Source organism: Pelobates fuscus, chromosome 2 (assembly GCF_036172605.1).
Source record: "Pelobates fuscus isolate aPelFus1 chromosome 2, aPelFus1.pri, whole genome shotgun sequence".
Taxonomy (NCBI): Eukaryota; Metazoa; Chordata; class Amphibia; order Anura; family Pelobatidae; genus Pelobates; species Pelobates fuscus.
The window spans coordinates 414,384,271-414,403,838 of NC_086318.1; the positions used below are offsets into that span (position 1 = coordinate 414,384,271).

General features: G+C 38.4%; 2 protein-coding genes and 1 long non-coding RNA gene across 10 annotated transcripts in view; 2 read left to right on the plus strand and 1 right to left on the minus strand.

Moving 5' to 3' along the window:
* Positions 1-2,592: 2,592 nt before the first annotated feature.
* LOC134585993 (prolyl-tRNA synthetase associated domain-containing protein 1-like) lies at positions 2,593-8,893 on the plus strand. Its single transcript, XM_063441491.1, has 2 exons — positions 2,593-2,721; positions 8,460-8,893. The coding sequence occupies exons 1-2, from the start codon at positions 2,641-2,643 to the stop codon at positions 8,886-8,888; spliced, it is 510 nt and encodes a 169-aa protein (XP_063297561.1). The 5' UTR covers positions 2,593-2,640; the 3' UTR covers positions 8,889-8,893.
* A 687-nt stretch (positions 8,894-9,580) lies between these two features.
* LOC134585994 (uncharacterized) lies at positions 9,581-9,925 on the plus strand. Its single transcript, XR_010086564.1, has 2 exons — positions 9,581-9,769; positions 9,823-9,925. It is a non-coding gene; the product is annotated as an uncharacterized LOC134585994 (long non-coding RNA).
* A 3,149-nt stretch (positions 9,926-13,074) lies between these two features.
* Positions 13,075-19,568, minus strand: part of CCDC88A (coiled-coil domain containing 88A) — a 196,135-nt gene continuing 189,641 nt past the window's right edge. For 7 of the 8 annotated variants that reach the window (XM_063443986.1, XM_063443988.1, XM_063443993.1 and 4 more), the window contains 2 exons: positions 16,041-16,138; positions 13,075-14,232 (listed from right to left, as the gene is read on the minus strand). In XM_063443986.1, coding sequence (XP_063300056.1) covers positions 16,074-16,138 — 65 coding nt within the window. In that variant the 3' untranslated portion in view covers positions 13,075-14,232; positions 16,041-16,073. The remainder of the gene's footprint in view (positions 14,233-16,040; positions 16,139-19,568) is intronic. The other variant, XM_063443991.1, reaches the window with a different exon arrangement.

Genomic DNA, 19,568 nt, shown 5'->3' on the forward strand with positions numbered 1-19,568 from the left:
AGTGTGTGTGTGTGTGTCTGACTGTGTGTGTATGTTAGTGAGTGTGTGTGTCTGTTAGTGTGTGTGTCTGTTAGTGTTTCTGTGTGTGTCTGTTAGTGTGTGTGTCTGTTAGTGTTTGTGTCTGTTAGTGTTTGTGTCTGTTAGTGTGTGTGTCTGTGTCTGACTGTGTGTGTATGTTAGTGAGTGTGTATGTTAGTGAGTGTGTGTGTCTGCTAGTGAGTGAGTGTGTGTCTGTTAGTGTGTGTCTGTTAGTGAGTGTGTTTGTCTGTTACTGAGTGTGAGTGTGTCTGTTAGTGTGTGTGTGTGTTTCTGTTAGCTAGTGTATGCGTATCTGTCAGTGAATGTGTGTGTGTGTATTTAGTATGCGGGGCGGGGGGAAAGGTTGGGTGGGGGTGGCGCGGGAGGAGGGGGGCCGCGGGGGGAGGGGGGGCGCCTGAGTTTTGACCTGCCTAGGGCAGCACAAAACCAGGATACACCACTGGCCATACGGTCTCAAAGGCAGCCTGGACACTGCAAACTAATCTGACAAATTTCAAGGTGAAAAAGCATAAATGGATAAGCCGTATATATGACCCTGAAACTTTCCAAAACCCCATAAAACCTATACATGGGGGGTACCATGGCGCTCGTGAGACCTCACTGAGCAGAACTAGGAGTGTTTCAGGGCAGTAAACTATATACTAACAATAATATTATCAGTGAAAGTACAGATTTTATGTGAAAAATGCAAAAAAAAAAAACAAACACTAAATTTGGCTAGGGTTTGTGCCCAAGTGGCTACTAGAAAAGACTGGGCATACCCCATTTTGAATACCCTGGGATGTCTACTTTTTCAAATGGTATGCCATGATGGGGGTAATTTTCATTTCTTGGCTGCCATACGGTCTCAAAGGCAGCCTGGACACTGCAAACTAATCTGACAAATTTCAAGGTGAAAAAGCATAAATGGATAAGCAGTATATATGACCCTGAAACTTTCCAAAACCCCATAAAACCTATACATGGGGGGTACCATGGCGCTCGTGAGACATCACTGAGCAGAACTAGGAGTGTTTCAGGGCAGTAAACTATATACTAACAATAATATTATCAGTGAAAGTACAGATTTTATGTAAAAAAAAGAAAACACAAAAAAAAACGCTAACTTTGGCTAGGGTTTGTGCCCAAGTGGCTACTACAAAAGACTGGCCATACCCCATTTTGAATACCCTGGGATGTCTACTTTTTCAAATGGTATGCCATGATGGGGGTAATTTTCATTTCTGGGCTGCCATACGGTCTTAAAGGCAACCTAGGTCACTCAAACCAATCTGTCAAATTTCTATGCAGAAAATAAAATAATGAACAAGTCGTATATTTGACCCTGTAACTTTCCAAAACCCCATAAAACCTATACATGGGGGGGTACTGTTTTACTCGTGAGACATTTCTGAATACAAATATGTATGTTTTATTGCAGGAAAACCGAATAGTATTCTGACATTAACAGTTAAATTGCCATGCTGAAATTGAAAAATAACAAGATTTCATATTTTTTTCACGTTTTTTCGATTTTATTCATATAAAATGGAGTTCCATACATGAATGTTTGATATTAAATGAAAGCCCTGTTTCCCCTGAACAAAATGATATATAATAAGTGTGGGTGCACTTAGTAGGAAAGAGGTAAATTATTGTTGAACAGACATATAGTAAAATTCTGTGGTTTGTTTACATTTTTTTTGGATCACAACTTGTACATTTGGCTGCGGTCTTAAGGGGTTAAAATGGAATGAGGCAAAAAAGTGATTCTTTGTTAACCTAATTGGCATATGCCCACCCAGAATCCTTTGCGGTAGTAACATCACTGCAGATTTGGGATTTCTGTGGGAAAAGCAAGTCTTATGGCTTGACAGGTGTGCAGATTTTCATTTAACATTGTATTAACTACCCACAGACTTCAGATGGAAGGGGTTTTCAATCAAAATTTTCCCCACCATAACCTATTTATATATATACTTATTACACTTAGTGTGCTGGCGTCTGACAGATACAGAGTGCGCTTTCCTACCACAGATACGGGATTAAACATCACAGCTTTATAAAAAATAAGCAATTGCAACATGTTTAATTTGTACACAGACTGACATCTAGTGGGCAGTTCTTATAATAGATAGTTTCTTTGTATCCATCTAGTACTGTTAATTTTCAGAATTCTTGATTGATTTAGTGTCAGTTTGGAGCACTTTTTTTTTTATTTTAGCCTTATTTGCAACAACAGTGAAAAATAGCACAGTGGGACCAGGTCCTGTGGATTTATTCTAAAGATGGGAGCTTTTGGTGGGTTAGGTGCGTCTTTAGCCCCTCTTTGTCACCAATGTTTGCCCATAGTGGCTCATCTTGCAGGAGTCTGGCAAAGGGCATGTGATGTGAGCCATCCCTGCACAGAAGAAGTGCACACTAAATCCCCCTGAACATTATTCATACTAATAAAGTTTTATTAAATGGACCTGGTCCCATCTCTGCCTATGTACACTTGAACTCATTGCATGATTGTTATCATAGTAATAAAGTTTTGTTATTTGAAGAAGAAAAAAAAAGGCGTGATTTCTTGTCCACCCAGTCCACGTGTTCCTTCCAAGAAGCTGTTCCAGTGGGAGCATGGCGGGGGCGCTGCGGGCTGAGCTGGACACTTACCTGCAGGAGCTGGGAATCCAGCCAGTGTGTGTGGAGCACCCTGAGGTGGGTGAGAGAGAGCTCCATGCATGGGGGTCTGGACCATATTGGTATTCATTGGCAGATATACTATATATATATATATTACATTATTATTATTTTACTCACTGGCAGATATACTATATATATATATATATCAAATTATTATTACTTTACTCATTGGCAGATATGCTATATATATATATTAAATTATTATTATTTTACTCACTGGCAGATATACTATATATATATATATATATATATAAAATTATTATTATTTTACTCACTGGCAGATATACTATATATATATATATTAAATTATTATTTTACTCATTGGCAGATATGCTATATATACATTAAATTATTATTTTACATTACAGTATATTCCAGCATCCAGAGCTAATGGGTTAGTAATTACAGGAGTTCTGGGGGCTTTGTCTATGACTGCCACGTGTCATTCTGGTAGAGGAGGCTCTTGCATTGCAACTCAGGTTCTGCTCAGCCAGACAGAGGCAGTATTGGCTGCACAGCACTGATTCTCCTGTATTACAAGCTCAGTGTGCACAGGCAGAAAGATGCAAGTCATGTCAATGTAGGTGAATTGGGCTTTCAGCTCTCATCATGCTGAACCAGCCAGAGGTTGGTCAACCAAATAAAACATTTTAGAATTAGAGGTATATTTACCTTCTTTTAATTGGCATAATTTTTTATATATATATATATATATATATATATATATATATATGAATGACATCACAGGACAACTTCAACTAATGTTACATTACTTCTGAAAGAGTGACTTAAAATAAAACTGAAATGGAAAAATTCCATAAATTACTAATAAACTTCTTCCAATTTGTGTACTATGAAAGCGCACTGTATGCTGTGGTAGTGCCCCTGTATGCTGTGGTAGTGACACACATCTTAGAGATGCCCTCCCTTCTTATGCCTCTTTGACAGCCAGAAGGGGCAATAATTTGAAAGATATTTTGGTGCATAGCCACTTTCAAATGAATAAACCTCCCACTCACTGGCTGTCGCCAAAAATTAAAGGCACCTACAAATGCGGTAGGTGTAAAGCCTGCAGGTACATCAATACCAACTCAAAAAATTTCAGCAATAGCTCTAACACCGAAAACTTCACCTCACCCTCCTTCTTTAATTGCAATTCGAAGGGTGTGATATATCTCATCACATGCCAATGCCATGTGATGTACGTGGGAAAAACTTTCAGACCATTTAAGAAACGCATTTTGGAACACATAAACTCAGTCAAAACAACCAGAAATATAGAAACATCTGTCTCCAGGCATGTGAAAACAGTCCATAACGGAGACATCAATACCCTCAAATTTCAAGGCATCGAATTAATTAAACAGGACCAGAGGAAAGGCAACTGGGACCAGCGTCTAAGAAGACGCGAATGCTATTGGATCTATCGCCTGAAAACTCTGTCTCCTAAAGGTCTTAATGAGGGCTTTTCATACTCTCCTTTCATCTAGAAGTCTCTTCCGACAATACATACATCTATTTTGTATATTTGTAAATAGCCTACTTCATCTATCTTTAATTATAATATTTTTTATTCATTCTTTGATCAATTCACGGGATTTTTTGTTCAATATTATTATTATTATTTTCTTCACATATTACTGTGTTATGATTTGAACTATAGGACATTATTTTGTCCTATAATTACCGCCCATTTCCCCCCCCCCCCTTTCGCCTCTCTCCCTATCTTATCAAAACCATTCTACATTATGGTTCCCTTTTGTGGGTAATGGACTCTTCACTGACGAACTAGGGGAGATTTCCCCCCATAAATAAATATAAATTTATATTTTTATGCTCCAGTGATTTCTCCATATATACCAGATATAAGATTATGAGAGGACCCTCCGTTATTTATGATATACATAATTAATCGTATCCTATGCCATGTTTCCACCTTCCATAGAACACTCTTAGGAAGTAGTGACTGTATTACATGATATAAAATATATACATATACAAAATTTCAGGAGGGTATTTGCTGACCGCCATATGTTTGGAAGGCTTACCAGCATTAAACTTACACAGGATCAATCATTTAACCGGTAATGCACTGGTACACCGGGATTACGAAATTACTTTCACTGAGCGAGGTACATGTGTCAATCATTTGACGTGGAAGCTATTAGTCTCCACCCACATGACGCTCACGTGAAGACACCACGTCACTGATGACGATCAAGTCACCTCCTTCATGATTGGCCACTCAGCATTTAAATGCCGGGGGGTTCTGGCGGTAACTTTCACCCCTGACGAAGGAGTTTTCAGACTCCGAAACGCGCGTCGGGTTAGGACGAGGGGTATTCCCACTCACGGCAATTTGACACTGCACTTAGCACCACTGAATATGCACCAAGGGATACCCCTCTCTGCACTTTTCTCATTATGTTTAATTTTTTCTAACCACTCTTATTGATCATTTATATCTTGGTCTGGAGTCCGATATCATGGATAGGATCAGTATCTAGTTTAACCTTTTAGCGTTAGAACACCCACGAAGGTGTTTATTAGCAGAAGTAAAGGGACTTTAAGCAGTTTAACGAATAATTGGTGTTACTTGGGACTGATTTTCTCATGTTTCACTTTACTATTATCGCTGCCTGTGTCTGACAGCAGACATCCTCCCTTTCTACTGTATTTCTATACATCAGTACTGGTTATATGTTTTTCTCTGTCTTCTTTTCCCTATTGAATACTGTGCCCCTCATTCGTTATATGTGTAGACGGCACGATTAACAGATTTAAGGGACTACATTGGAAGTTAAGAGAACCACAGCAGTCTAGCGATCGAATTGTGTTATCAAAGAGATTTTCCTCTTATCATTAAGTACTATTATCGCTAACTGTATTTGTCATCAGACATCCTTTCCTCTACTGTACCACTGTGCATTTGCATTGGTTAAACGTTGTCTCTTTTCCTTTCCCCATGGAAGTCTGTGCCTCTCACTGTTATACTTATAGACGGCACGACCTATATTTTTAAGAGACCACACGGCCTAGGGGTTGATTGTCGTTTACTTCCCTGGTAATAGCACTCTGAACAAAGTATTCATTTTGCATACCAGGGACAGACTTTCCATTCATTTATAGGTTACAGAAGTATGTATGGACACACAGTGGCAAGTGTATCTCTCCCTATAAGCAGTCAATAAAGTTTCATTGTAACACTGTTGATGAAGAGATACTTTCTCTTACACTGTATCCATTACTTCCAGCACCATCTATTGCTGCTTTCTCCTATATATATTTTTATTCCCCTAGCTTACCCCTATCCACTGGACTCCTAATCTAAAGATAGATTAGGCTCATACCAATAATTATCTGTCATTTTACCAGCTTGCTGGGTAGTCTCCCTCTTTCTTAAGGGGCACTACCACAGCATACAGTGCGCTTTCATTATATCTACAATTAAGGGTTCATGCCCATTAGGTGGAGCTGGTACCACCCACTCTGACCCATTTCCCTAACCACAGATTGAACCTTGTCGATCTAGGGCTAAGGGGAATTTTTTCGTTTTCTAAATTTGTGTACTATGTCTCATTGCATGTGCAGCAGTGTCATTGTCTGTGTGTGTGCATACCGTGACTGTGTCTGCTATGAATGTGCATGTCACTGTGTCTGGGTATGTGTCATTGTGTGTGTGTGTATAACAATGTGAGTGCTTGCTTTGTAGAATTGAGGTGTATATTCTGGCTCCATTTCTCTCACCAAACTCTGAATCTAGTCAGAGAAAAACACCGGCCATTTTTGGTAGTGTGGTGATTTTGTATCGTCCGTCCTGGTAAAATTTCCTGGTGGCAGATTTCCTAGAAGGTTTTACTTTAGAGCATCTGTCACGTTTTGTCACCTTAGATTGAGGGCTGTTTCTTCCTGCTTGAAGTGACAGGCGTGCTCTACTTGAGTGCGCCTGCCTCCCCGCGCATACCTCAGACCAGCATCTATACCTCATAGCACAAGGCTGCACGCGCGTGCAGAGGGAGCCCTTCAGAAGCCTCTGATTGGCTATTTCCCCATGAAGAGACTGAAAGAGATGCTGTAGTGTTAGGAATGCAAATCTGTGTTCCACACACTATAGATGCCTCCTCCCTTCCGGCAGCTAAAGGGTTAAAAAAAACAAACAACCCCTTTAGATTCTTACCTGATTCCAGTGCCGATGTCCCTCTGCGCTGGGTCGGGCCTTTTCCGACTTGGGGGGCTGATGCGTGGTGAGCCCTGCGAGCGCATTGGGCCCTCCCCATAGGAAAGCATTACTTCAATGCTGGATGTGCTCATGCTGCATAGTGTGAGGACATCCAGTGTCAGTTGCGGTCTGATTGACAACCACTAGAGGTAGTTTTAGTCCTGCAATGTAATTATTACCGTTTTTTAATAACTGCTGTGATTTAGATTGCAGGGCTGAGTGAATCTTAGACACTGCACCCAGACCACTTCAATGAGATGAAGTGATCTGGGTGACTATAGTGTCCCTTGAAATCATCTAATTATTTGTTTACACCAGGGGTACCCAAAACGTAGATCCCCAGATGTTATAAAACTACAGCTTCTATGATGCTTTGTCATTCTTAAGGCATACAGAGTATCATGGAAGTTGTAGTTGTACAATATCTGGGGATCTACCTTTCGGGTACCCCTGGTTTACATAATCATTTTAAAACTATACTCCAAAATTATTATTATAACATGTTTAGATGAAAATAATTAGATTTTTTGTGTGTAAATTGAAGTAGTGATATTTGAATGGTATCACACTTTTAAAACCATCTGCAACAGTTTCCGATGGGAATAAAAATAACAAAACCAGCAATGATGCCAGTAGCCATTTGGAACTTGGGATTAATACACTGCATTAATAAAATATCACAATGCAGGGACCGGGGTTAACAAAATGCATTGTTTGAACGGATTAATGATTTAGATTACCAAAGATTCTCAAGTCAGTTACAAACCCCATAGACCCACCTTTCTACAAACTTACAGGTTTTTCTGTTTTGCTCTAGAACAGGCATAGGCAACCTTCGGCACTTCAGATGTTTTGGACTACACCTTCCGTGATGCTTTGCCAGCATTATGAGGGATGTAGTCCACAACATCTGGAGTGCCGAAGGTTGCCTATCCCTGCTCTAGAAGTTCAACTACATCTAATGGTCCACGTTCTCCATTCAAGTGGAGAATAAACATACTCACAAAAAAGGTGCTTATGTATAGGCACTTTAGAAAAAGCATGTAGCGAGCCATGCTGACAGTACAACTGTTTAAAGTATCAACACCTCTAGCTGTATGTGTATCACTGACTGATGCTTGTGTAATTTCCACCAAGGACATCAGGACATTTACCATCTTATTCTACAGCTTTCTTATGGTGAACTCTTCACTATATCAAATGCAATGATTTAGGTTTCTGGGAGGTGTACTCCAGTAATTTTGAACTGCCACATATAGCACCCATTGCTGTGCCCATAAAGCAGTGTTTCTCAACCCAGGACCTCAAAGCATACCAGCAGTTCAGGATAGTTGCAACAAGTCATTTCCTGCTTTGGTGAAAACGTATTGCGAATTCTTTACAGTCTGGAATTTTGCAGGATATTCAAATGTAGGTTTCATTTATTTTACATACATATTTTTTTGAACCATTTGTATCATGCATTAAAAAAAAAACATGGACTAAATGTAGGCTGGAGTGTTTGAATTGTCCATGTTACATTTGTGTTTTGCAGGTGTTTACAGTGGAAGAGATGATGCCTCATGTAGAGCACTTGCAAGGGGCACACAGTAAAAATCTCTTTCTCAAAGACAAGAAAAAGAAAGGGTTCTGGTTGGTGACAGTTTTACATGACCGACAAGTAAATCTCAACGACCTTGCCAAGAAGTTGAATGTTGGCAGTGGAAATCTTCGCTTTGCCGATGAAACAGCTATGCTGGAGAAGCTTAAAGTAGGCCAGGGATGTGCCACACCGCTAGCCCTGTTTTGTGACAAAGGAGATGTGAAGTTCGTACTAGATGCTTCATTTCTTGAAGGTGGTCATGAGAGGCTTTACTTCCACCCAATGACCAATTCTGCCACCATGGGTCTGACTCCGGAGGAATTCATGAGTTTTCTGAAAAAAACTGGACATGAACCTATACTGATACAGTTTGATACATAAAAAAATTAACACTAGGAAAAGAAAATACATTTATTCTGTTCCAACTGTTGTGTGAAACATGACTTTTTTATAGTAATATTTACATTTTATAACATATTCCAGCGATGGTATTGGATGATAAAACTCTTCTGTGCCTCCCTCCAATGTACTCTGGTTCATATTGTTTCTCCTCAAATACTCTACGTGTTATGACTTGGGTTACTGTGAGCTCTAGTCAAACTGTTATTTTCTTACACAAGTAAGCTGACAGAAACCCTGATTTCTTACACAGTTAAACGGCTGACAGAAACCCTGATTGTGCCCATAAAGTATTTGCTGATGTAAAAAGCTCAGTAGTGTTATAGAAAGTTAATTAAATCTAGATTTCCTTTAAGTTGAAAGCAGTTTTTCATGAAGGTTTTATCTTTATGAAATGCTCAAAGACTGTAATGGAATTTTAATAAAATACCAAGTCAGGCTAAATAAGTCTTATGATAAATTCCCAAAAAAGAGAAGACCACAGGCACTCCAAATTAAAGCCGTATGCAGATTTATTGGAAAAAATGCAATGCCAAGCAACGTTTTGACCAACAGAGGTCTTTTTCAAGCTTGAAAAAGACCTCTGTTGGTCGAAACGTTGCTTGGCGTTGCATTTTTTCCAATAAATCTGCATACGTCTTTAATTTGGAGTGCCTGTGGTCTTCTCTTTTTTTGTACATTATCCTGGGATTGCTGGTCCTGATCCGGAGCACCCTTAGCCGTTGGGATTGAGTGTGGTTCCCACTAGCCCCTCTGCGTTATGATAAATTCCCGACCAAATTTTACAGTACCATCGCTGTTAGCGATAGTTTTGTTGGGGAAAAAAAGGCATTGTCTCACTCGTGTGGTAATATCTATGGAGGGTCTTGCTGGATCCTCCATATACATAAGTGTTGTGCTCTTGCGCAAGTGTGAGAATATGGCACTGATGTGGGTTCATGAAGCATGTTACAAACGTCTTCCATTTATTTAAAGGAACTCTTCACTGCCAAAATGCAAAATAAAAACACTGTTTAGTAGATATGTCTCCAATGAAACAATGTTTACATTTTATAATGCATTGTTTTTCAGTGAGATATCTAAAAACAGCTTGCAAAATCTGAAGCTCTGTCTGCAGCCTTTGCAAGCCCTCCCCTTCTAACCCCGCCCAGACTCTCTGTGGCTGTCCAATCACAGACTTCACAATGCAGCTCAATGAGAAGTATTTGAAAGACAGGTGCTCTGGGCAATTGCTGCCTCGAGTTTACCTTCACTGAGCGAACCAAACCAGGAAGAAACAGGTTATTTTGTCTGACAGCCAGGGAGGAGGAGGAGGTGGTTGTAACAAGGTTAATTTTAAAAAAGTATCAATTTCTATTAAAATCTTTTTTTAAAAATGAAACAAAGGGGTTTTCTATTCACACTTTAAGCACTCACCAAGTGCTTTATGGTTCTGGATTGTCCTTTTACCTCTATATCCTTGATGTCCTTTCCTCAAAATGGTGGTCATGTGATGGTGCTTATAGATTGTCAGGAGAATACTCAAATCATAATCGCAAATATGACTGAATGCTACATATGTATGTGTTTCTGATGCTCCCATATAATATCCATCTAGAGACTTTAAGTTCACCTACTGTATTCTTGTATTCGTTAATCACAGCATAGTCTACGTCCACTCTGTTAAAGGACCACTCTAGTGCCAGGAAAACACTCTCGTTTTCCTGGCACTAGAGTGCCCTGAGGGTGCCCCCACCCTCAGGGACCCACTCCCGCCGGGCTCTGAGGGGAGGAAGGGGTTAAACTTACCTCTTTCTCAAGCGCCGGGCGGGGAGCTTTCCTCCTCCTCCTCTTCTTCTTCCTCGCGACGTCATCGGCTGAATGCGCATGCGCGGCAGGAGCCGCACTCGCATTCAGCCGATCACATAGGAAAGCATTCATAATGCTTTCCTATGGACGCTTGCATGCTCTCACTGTGATTTTTACTAGAGGCTCTGGAGGCTGGCTTAACCCTCAGTATAAACATAGCAGTTTCTCTGAAACTGCTATGTTTATAAAAAAAAAAAAGGGTAAAAGCTAGCTGGACCTGGCACCCAGACCACTTCATTAAGCTGAAGTGGTCTGGGTGCCTAGAGTGGTCCTTTAATGTATCTAGAACTCTGGCACAGCTCCTAAGAAATACATTTAATTCTAATACTATAATATACATTGTTACAGTTAGTACATGTTATCTACCACCATTGAAATGTTTCTGATAATTTAGTTGAAAAACTAGGTTTACAATGTTTTTAACTTGTAGGTTCATCAAGAAGAAAACGTGTATGTAAGGACCATGAACAGCAGTAGTGTGGACATTATAACAAAACGTGTACAATGTTAGAAACTACTATAACAAACTATTATAATGACATACCGTATAAGCCGCCCCGAATATAAGCCGAGGCCCCTAATTTTGTGATGTCCTCGACCAGAGTCTGTGATTTGTAACTTCTCCTCACATCCAGTCTGTCTCCAAATCCTGTAACGTCCACCTTAAAAATATTCTGCCCGTTCGTCCTTTTATTTAAGGCACTTGTTTATGCACTCATCATTTCCCAACATAACTATTGTAACTCACTGCTCAGCATTCTTCCAGATACCCGCATTGCCGCTCTTTAGTTTGTTAAGAATGCTGCCACCAGGCTCATCCTCCTGACAAACTGCAACTCCCACAACTCACCCCTTTGCCCTTTTATTTTGTTTTTCATCATTCTGTATTTGGACTGATCATAGTATGGGCCTTATTGTGTAATTTTAATAGGAGATAGAAGTAGATACCATAATTTAAATATTGAGTCTCTGATTATCGAGAGACCTAATTGAACTAAGCAATATAAATCTCTCTCTCGTGGTCTGGGTGCCTATAGTGTCCCTTTAATCACATTAAATCGTTGTTATAAATACATGTGTATCTAGGAGTCTTCTTACCTTTAGGGTTTAAAGCAACCCCAAGCTGTGGTTCTGGGTCAGCTGATTCCCTTGGCCCTTTACCAGCTGCTCAGCTAACCCTTCCTCATACTGCAGTGAGAGGAATGGAAGGTGGGAGGCAGAAGTACCTTAGCCCCAACTTTGGGATTAAACCATTGCCAAACAGTTCAACCCCTGAATGTTATAAGGCACCCAGACAATCCCACCACCTTAACAACTAAAGTGATATTAACGTTATGTTACGAATTTCACAGTTTTCTATTGAAGTCACAGTGCTTACAGTTTTTGTATTAGTTTAATTGATTAACAAGAAATTGTTAATTAATACTGCTTGTACTTGTCATTAATTCAGGGGAGGAATTAGTGACGGTCATTTTGCTATTGTGCAAACACAATAGTTGAGGTATTGGTTAAATTTTGCAAAAGTGTTTTTCAATTTCTTAGAGGTTTTAATTTAATACGCAAACCGATGGTTCAGTTCCAGTGTTAATAACTATTCACTGGAAGAATTGATTGCTGAAACTTGTGTCCAACGTAATTTATTGGACCATATTTTTAATGAACCAATAATGTTAAAATTGTTGTCGAAATGTGTGAAAACTGTGAGATTTCAATCTCTTCAACATTGGCAGCCGTTAACGTATCAATAAAGATCAAACAGATTGCAATTTACCCCAATATATGCCTATATATATTGCAATAGATAATCTGAAATCACTTATTATACAAATAATTTAGCTATTGACATGTATACCATAAGATATTGCATTTGCTGCAATAGAATTGCTCAGGTTTATTAACATTTTAAAGTGGAAATTAGGATCTCACAGTAAGACTGACGGGGGGTGGGAGGGGGAAGTACTTTTATCCTTACATATATTTTTCATAAAATATATACATTTGCTAGGAATTCTGTTACAATATGCAGAGTATTGATAGAATTATCTCCTCAGGTTTAATATAATATGTGTACAATAACAGCAACACAACGAAACAGAAACGAACTTCTGAACTGTGTTACCATATTGCAGACTCTTTGCAGTTGATCAAAGTGAACGGTACGTAATGTAATGGATACGAATGATCGTGTGTTTTTTTTCATGGAGGATCTAAAACATAAACAATTAAATAGAACTCGTGGCTATAATATCAATGTATATTGTAAATGAAGAAGAAGAAATAGTTTTTGTTGTTTTTTTTAATAACAAACATAATAGTGAAACGTCTTTTGTTGTCTTAAATGCAGTTATGTACATTGTCCTGCAAGAACCAATAAGCAAACACATGGGAAATAATTAAAAGACATAACGGTTTAAATTAAGATCCATTTTTGCCACTGAAACAATATCGTACAGTAAAGTTCAACACACCCAAATTATGAAAACACACTCACCTTTTAACCAAAACTGGTTAACCAATTTAAAACATGGATTCCCATTAGATAAAAACACACTGACATCCGTCGTTGTGACAAGATAAAGACTGCTTATTACGTGCCCAGGAGGAGGACACGTACGCCATACATCGATTCTCTGTTTCTTTCCCCCATTCACTAACATTTTCAGTGCAGGAACATCATTGTCATTTGTAAAGTTCTGTAAAATGTTCTTGGATTAAAAGTCTAATGGAATAAACACGGTAAGATCTTGTTATACGGTATATATGAAGAGCCTAATATTAATGCTAGAGGCAAAATGTGCCAAAACAACAGTGGCACTTGGCATGGTGCCTCTCAGGAGGAGTGGAACCCAAAATCCATAATACTGTTACCTACTTACACGTAGGTACAAAACGTTAAAAGGTGCCAAATATCACAAAGCATGAGTGTGTCTGTGGCTGGAACCAAGCACGTAGACTTGTGATTTCAACGTTCGTAAGCGCAGCATACGTTTTTATTTTAATGCATCTACATGCAATATATATGTGAATCACATGAGGCAGTGATTATGCCAGGAAGCTTTGATTTTGCAAAAAAAAATAAAAAAAATTTAAAAAAGCAAGACATTTTTTTTTTCTTCTTGTTCTTAGAATAAAAAAAGAAATTGGTGCAACTACTTTAAGCCAATGATCAGAAGCCAGAAAGGATTAGTTCATAAGGGAATGCAGGTCCTCAAACACACAGTCCGTCCTGAGCAGGACTGCCGAACATTTTCCCAGTGCAAAATGCAGGAAACACTTTAAGACGTCTCTGGTTTATGTATTTATTTTGATTTTCACTCCAGCAGAACTCCTTGATTCAAGGAAAGAAAGTTTGAAAGACTTCCAAGCTCTACTGTGGAGCTCTGCAATTAAGTTCTCTGATTGGCATTCAGAGGCTTGGACGCGTTGCTACTTCAGAAACAAAAACTTCTCAATGACAAATTGAAGGACACTTTTCTCTCTGTGTCGAGTTGAGAGCAGGAAAGGAAGAGAAGAAAAAAAATATATAAGAAAGATGTACAGTGACACAGAGAATAGTTACAAAGAGAAGAGGTTAATGCATGCAGAAAGGAGAAAGTTAAAAGGTGCCAATCTATAGTGTCTGCTAAGCATACTTTAACCCCTTAAGGACCAAACTTCTGGAATAAAAAGGAATTATGACATGTCAGACATGTCATGTGTCCTTAAGGGGTTAAAAGACTCCCTTCTATTTATTCCTTTAGATATTGGTTAAGTAAAGCATTCCTTTCAAACTGTTGGTTTAAGGTTTAACACGAATGTTCAGAGCTATGTGAAGTCCAGCATTCCACCTTCCGTTTCCTAATCAGATCAGAATCTCCATAAATGGATTAAGGACACCAAGCACCAAAGCTCTGGGTTGGCTAAATGTGGCAATCTATGAGAAGCAATGGATTGGACCACAGATCATCCGGTTGGCTAATGTATACATTTTAAAAAGAGGTTGGGCATTTGGGTTAGCAGTTCTAATATGGGTTAGCATTAGAGATTATATTGAGGTATTTAGTCTAAAGGTGCATGTTTTTTTCCAATAGGTAGGGCAGGAGTAGGCAACCTTCAGTACTCTAGATGTTGTAGACTACATTTCCCATAATGCTGTTACAGCCATAGGGCTGACAAAGTATCAAGGGAGATATAGTCCACATCCTGAGTGCCGAAGGTTGCCTACCCCTGAGTTAGGCTTTAAGGTAAGGAAAATGCTCCCACGGATTCATACCTGTCCTTTGTACTTCACCTCAAACTAGAATTATTAGTAGAGACAGACGTGTATATTATGATATTTGTATTCAGACTGTAATGCAATATCACGGTTAGCTACTTTGAGTAGAATGGTGTGGTTTCTGTAAAGGTTACCGTAGATAATTTACCTACGAGAAAGTGTGGGACCTAAAATCAATGACACATCCTGTCGCCCAGATAAATGGGGGAGTACAGAGAATGTTCTCTAAAGTTACATGACTAGTTAAATATTCCATAATCTCATCTTCATTTCTATGGTAGTCATACCATTGAATAAAACATTGAAAATCAATATAATTAATATATATAAAGCCAGGGAAGCCTAAGGGTGACAGAGAAAGTGGGCTTTTCTGACAGAGCACTGCACATACCCAAAATCTTCTTTAAAGTGCTCAGCCCCTCTACAGCGGAGACCTGAGACACTCATGCTGTGGCTTAGTTGAAACAGTCTGGCGCCCCACCATTTAAAACTTTACCAGCCGCCACTGGAGGGGAGTACATTTCATTTTATATTTTAGACCTTACAAACACATCTCTGTATGAATAAATGAAAAATCCCGGGGAGTTACAGCTCAATTTTAATGAAAATCTATGACACTTCGCTCTTACTTGTAGAAACAACTTGATTATTTGTTTCTTCGTTGATTTTTTGAAATTTAAAATATTTAATAATATTGTAAACCCAAGGTAGGAATTAATTTCCTATGAGCATCACCTCTTGTACGGCTCCAGTTTGAAGAAGATTTAATTAGAAATAATTACTCCTAGTAAATAGTCTATTCCATGCATTTAAGGAAATGATCTTGTGCAGTTGCATTACATCCAAATTCATGCATTTTCTTCATTGCAGCAACATGCCCAGGATTTAACAGCAGATAACAAATCAAACGCAAGCAAGGTACAGAGCAAAGGACGCAGTGTTAATGCTTTAGCCATGAATCATGGAAAGTTATTAGCCTCTTGTAAATGAGAACTGGCTCAACTCATTAACAACACGGGCAAGAAACTCACCACTTGGTATATCACTTGAACTGGCTGACTAAATTAAGGGGTTTGCTGTTCTCTAGACCTGCTTTTTGATAGCCTGATTTCTTGTGTTGCCTCCACATCTGCAGGAGAAAAGCAGGTTTAGTCATTGATAAGGTTGAAATTGTACATATGCTTTCAGGTAACGTATAGCCCAGCAAATTCCAAGAAGCTTAATACACTGGCCTCATCTGCTTGCACTCAACAACTACACAGGTGACCAGGCCCAAAATAGACCGGTCTTCGTTATAAGTGTCTTTCTGTTTGACACAAGTGGATCATAGAGGTTATAACAGGAACATTCCATTTGGGATTCCCAAAAAGAATATACTCTGCTACGAAATAATTTTACATGGGTCACACATTAACTCAAGCTATGGAGGTTGGGTTGGGTTATGTGCATATAAGTGAAGGTAAGTAATTGGATTGGCACTCTCTGCAGCCACATAAGAAACATCCAGTTTTTCTCATTTAGTCATTGATTGGCTGCACAATGAGTTCTATTTTAGATTGTTGGCCTACTGTGGAGATTGATGCAATTCTTAGCTCAGTATCAAATATTTCACAGCCAGGAACAACAGATAGCTTCGCTATAGTGGCCTTGCACTTTTTCATCAACTAAGGAGATCATTTTCTGACCCAATTAAAACAAAAGTTATACGAAATAAATCAGAAGCAGGGATGTAAGATCATTATTAAAAAAAAATTAACATTGTGAGTAATTATAACCAGTAACCATACTGATACATACAAATACATCCTTGTTTCATAGCTTACAACAAACTATTCCTGGCGTTTTAGAACGTGGTGAATTTCATGCGTAGCACTGTTTAGCAGGTTTAGCTGAGTGGATTCCCATGCGTGAAGAAAACAAATTATTTATATGTACAAACACATTCTAAATATACAGAAAGCCAGACTAATTTTATATGGAGCATAGCATGCATATAGGTAGACTATATGGCAAAAGGTATGTGGACACGTGCTGGTCAATCACCACATGCCATGTCATAGATGTTAGAATGCAGTTGGTTACTTTGCTGTTGTAAACAATTCCTCTATTTCTCTATTTTCCGAAGTGCTTGCGCTAGATGTTGAAACATTTTCAAATTCACTGCCATTCACCCATTACAGCATTAGTACGGACAGTCATGTTGGGTGATTTCCTGAGTTTGCGGCCCATTCCTCCCAAACGTGTTCAGTGTGGTTGTGATCAGGGGTCTAGGTAGGCAGTTAACTTCTACCACATTTTCAATGGATTTACTCATTCTCCATAAAGCTTTGTAGTTGTGACTTTCCAGTCAGGCAGGTAGTTTTCTAAATTCAAAAGATTTAGGTAGGCTACCAAATGGCTAACTGTGATTCCAGAAAAACCCAACTGCGCCAAGCTATACATAATCTAAGATCTTTCTTGGCATTACAGGCAATGATTTTTATTTTAAATGTAGATGTGCAAGATCAGAAACAAAATTCAGGCAGTTCTCAATAAACATTTCACATGCAGAGACTTCTAAAGAGACAAACGATTTAGAGCAACTACACTCTTCAACCAAAAACAGCCTATCCGTCTCCTTTCGTGAGCCTATGTGTCCTACTAATTTGTGGTTCAGTCGTTGTTGCTCCCAGAAGTTTCCCCTTTATAATTAGACCACTTCAAGTTGAATGAAGCATGGTAAAAATCTGATAATGTAAGTGAAAGGAAAGGTGACATTTGACTATTGTACCACTCCTATTGTATCCATCCTTGAATGGGCTAAAATGCAATCCTACTGCCGGTGTTTGTATATTGCACATATGCGTGTCTCGATTTTATACACCTATTAGCAATGATTGTGGCTAAAGAAATTAGTTAAATCAACTAATTAAAGGTGTCCAGATACTTTCAGCCATGAAGTGTAGTTATCAAGACATTAACAGATACAGATTAAAGGAGAAAAACATAATACAAGCAATTAACTTGACTGTATTGTATCACAGAATAAAACTTCATTTAAAAGAATTGAGAAAATCTCATTAGTTGGGCTCTACAGTCTTTTTCTGCTTCTGTGCAGGGAGGGAAGCAGGAAACATCATAGAGACTAATTGATGGCTTTTAAACACTGTCTGACCAATCGTGTATGTATATGGCTGAAGGATCCAGTCATATACTAAGGGCAAAATACTATAATCAAATATGTTTTTGACATATTTTACCATCTCCTTATCTTGAATTTGTACAGCACATAAACCCAAGCTTCGCAAGGGTAGTTTCATGCGAATATAACAAATTAATGAATGCTTGTAAAACCGGCAGAGTACTCGGTTTTAAAAAATGCAAAAAAATATAAACTCTTCAGTTTCCTTATTTAGACCTACAAAGGAAAATAACATAATATTCTACCGAATTACAGAAAGGCTTCAAAGCAGAATGATTCCATTTAAAACCCAATAATTATTAGTTAAGATTTATTTTTGGAAAACTTCCTACCCTAGACTGATATTAATATCAGAATGCAATACGCAAACTTCCTGTTTAAAGTATGGATTAACACTTTTCACCTTTAATCAAGATTTGCAAAACTTAAAATACAGACCAACATATAATAAGTGAGAGATCCGATGTCATGCTCGCACCCCAACATGCACTTAAAAACAAAGGAGAAGACATTTGCTGTTGGGAGACCTGTGATACTCAACATTGTACAATCATCAAACCATTCCAGGCATACTGTAAGTAATTAAACTTGCCGTGGTCAAATAAGATACCCTTATTCATTAACTTTACGACTATTTTAATTTTTTTAAATTATGACTACAAATAGTAACCCATTAAGCGGCAATATTCTGTCACTGCGGCTTGCGACTAGATCACATTTTTCATTAAGGAAGCCACAATGTTATTGCAGCTAGGATAATTTTAGGTAGTAGACAGTTAATACATGTTTGTTTAGAATAATTATATTACTGCAGGGACGTGAGTCTTTATAGTTGCTATATTTTTAGATACATTTAAATAAGTATAAAAATTCTATAATACATTATTTAGTTTACTTTTTTAAACAATTATGAAAGTAATTCAGTATATGCTTTATAAAAAAAAAAAAAAAAAAAAAGAGCATTAGAAGATATGATTCAAAATAGTGCTAGGTCTCTGAAAATTGTGCTCTGAATGGACCAGAAGGTCAATACACATTTGACGACTCAACAAAATTGTTCAGGATGATAAAATAGGCCTCAGGTCAAAGAGTCATGTTGAGTATTACTAAGTCTGTCACATACACAAGCATGTGGAGGGTCAGCGAGGCTTTCAACATGCGTAACAAACAACATGAATTGATGCTTCATGCAGCGACCCCTATATTCTTTTCAGGCTAATTTATCAACCATGACAGTTTCCAAGTTTGGTTGTATTGCAACAGTGTCGTCGATCATACTATTTTCACACACAACCATATTCATACCAAATGCCTTGATGATCTTCAGATACTATTATCGAAGAATCTACTTCATCAGTGGGCAGACAAGGAGGAGTCG

Excerpts from the sequence above, each read along its gene's own strand:
- LOC134585993 (XM_063441491.1), top strand. The coding sequence starts at position 2,641 with ATGGCGGGGGCGCTGCGGGCTGAGCTGGACACTTACCTGCAGGAGCTG. Across the intron at positions 2,722-8,459 it reads TGTGTGTGGAGCACCCTGAG|GTGTTTACAGTGGAAGAGAT; the intron begins GTGGGTGAGAGA and ends TGTGTTTTGCAG.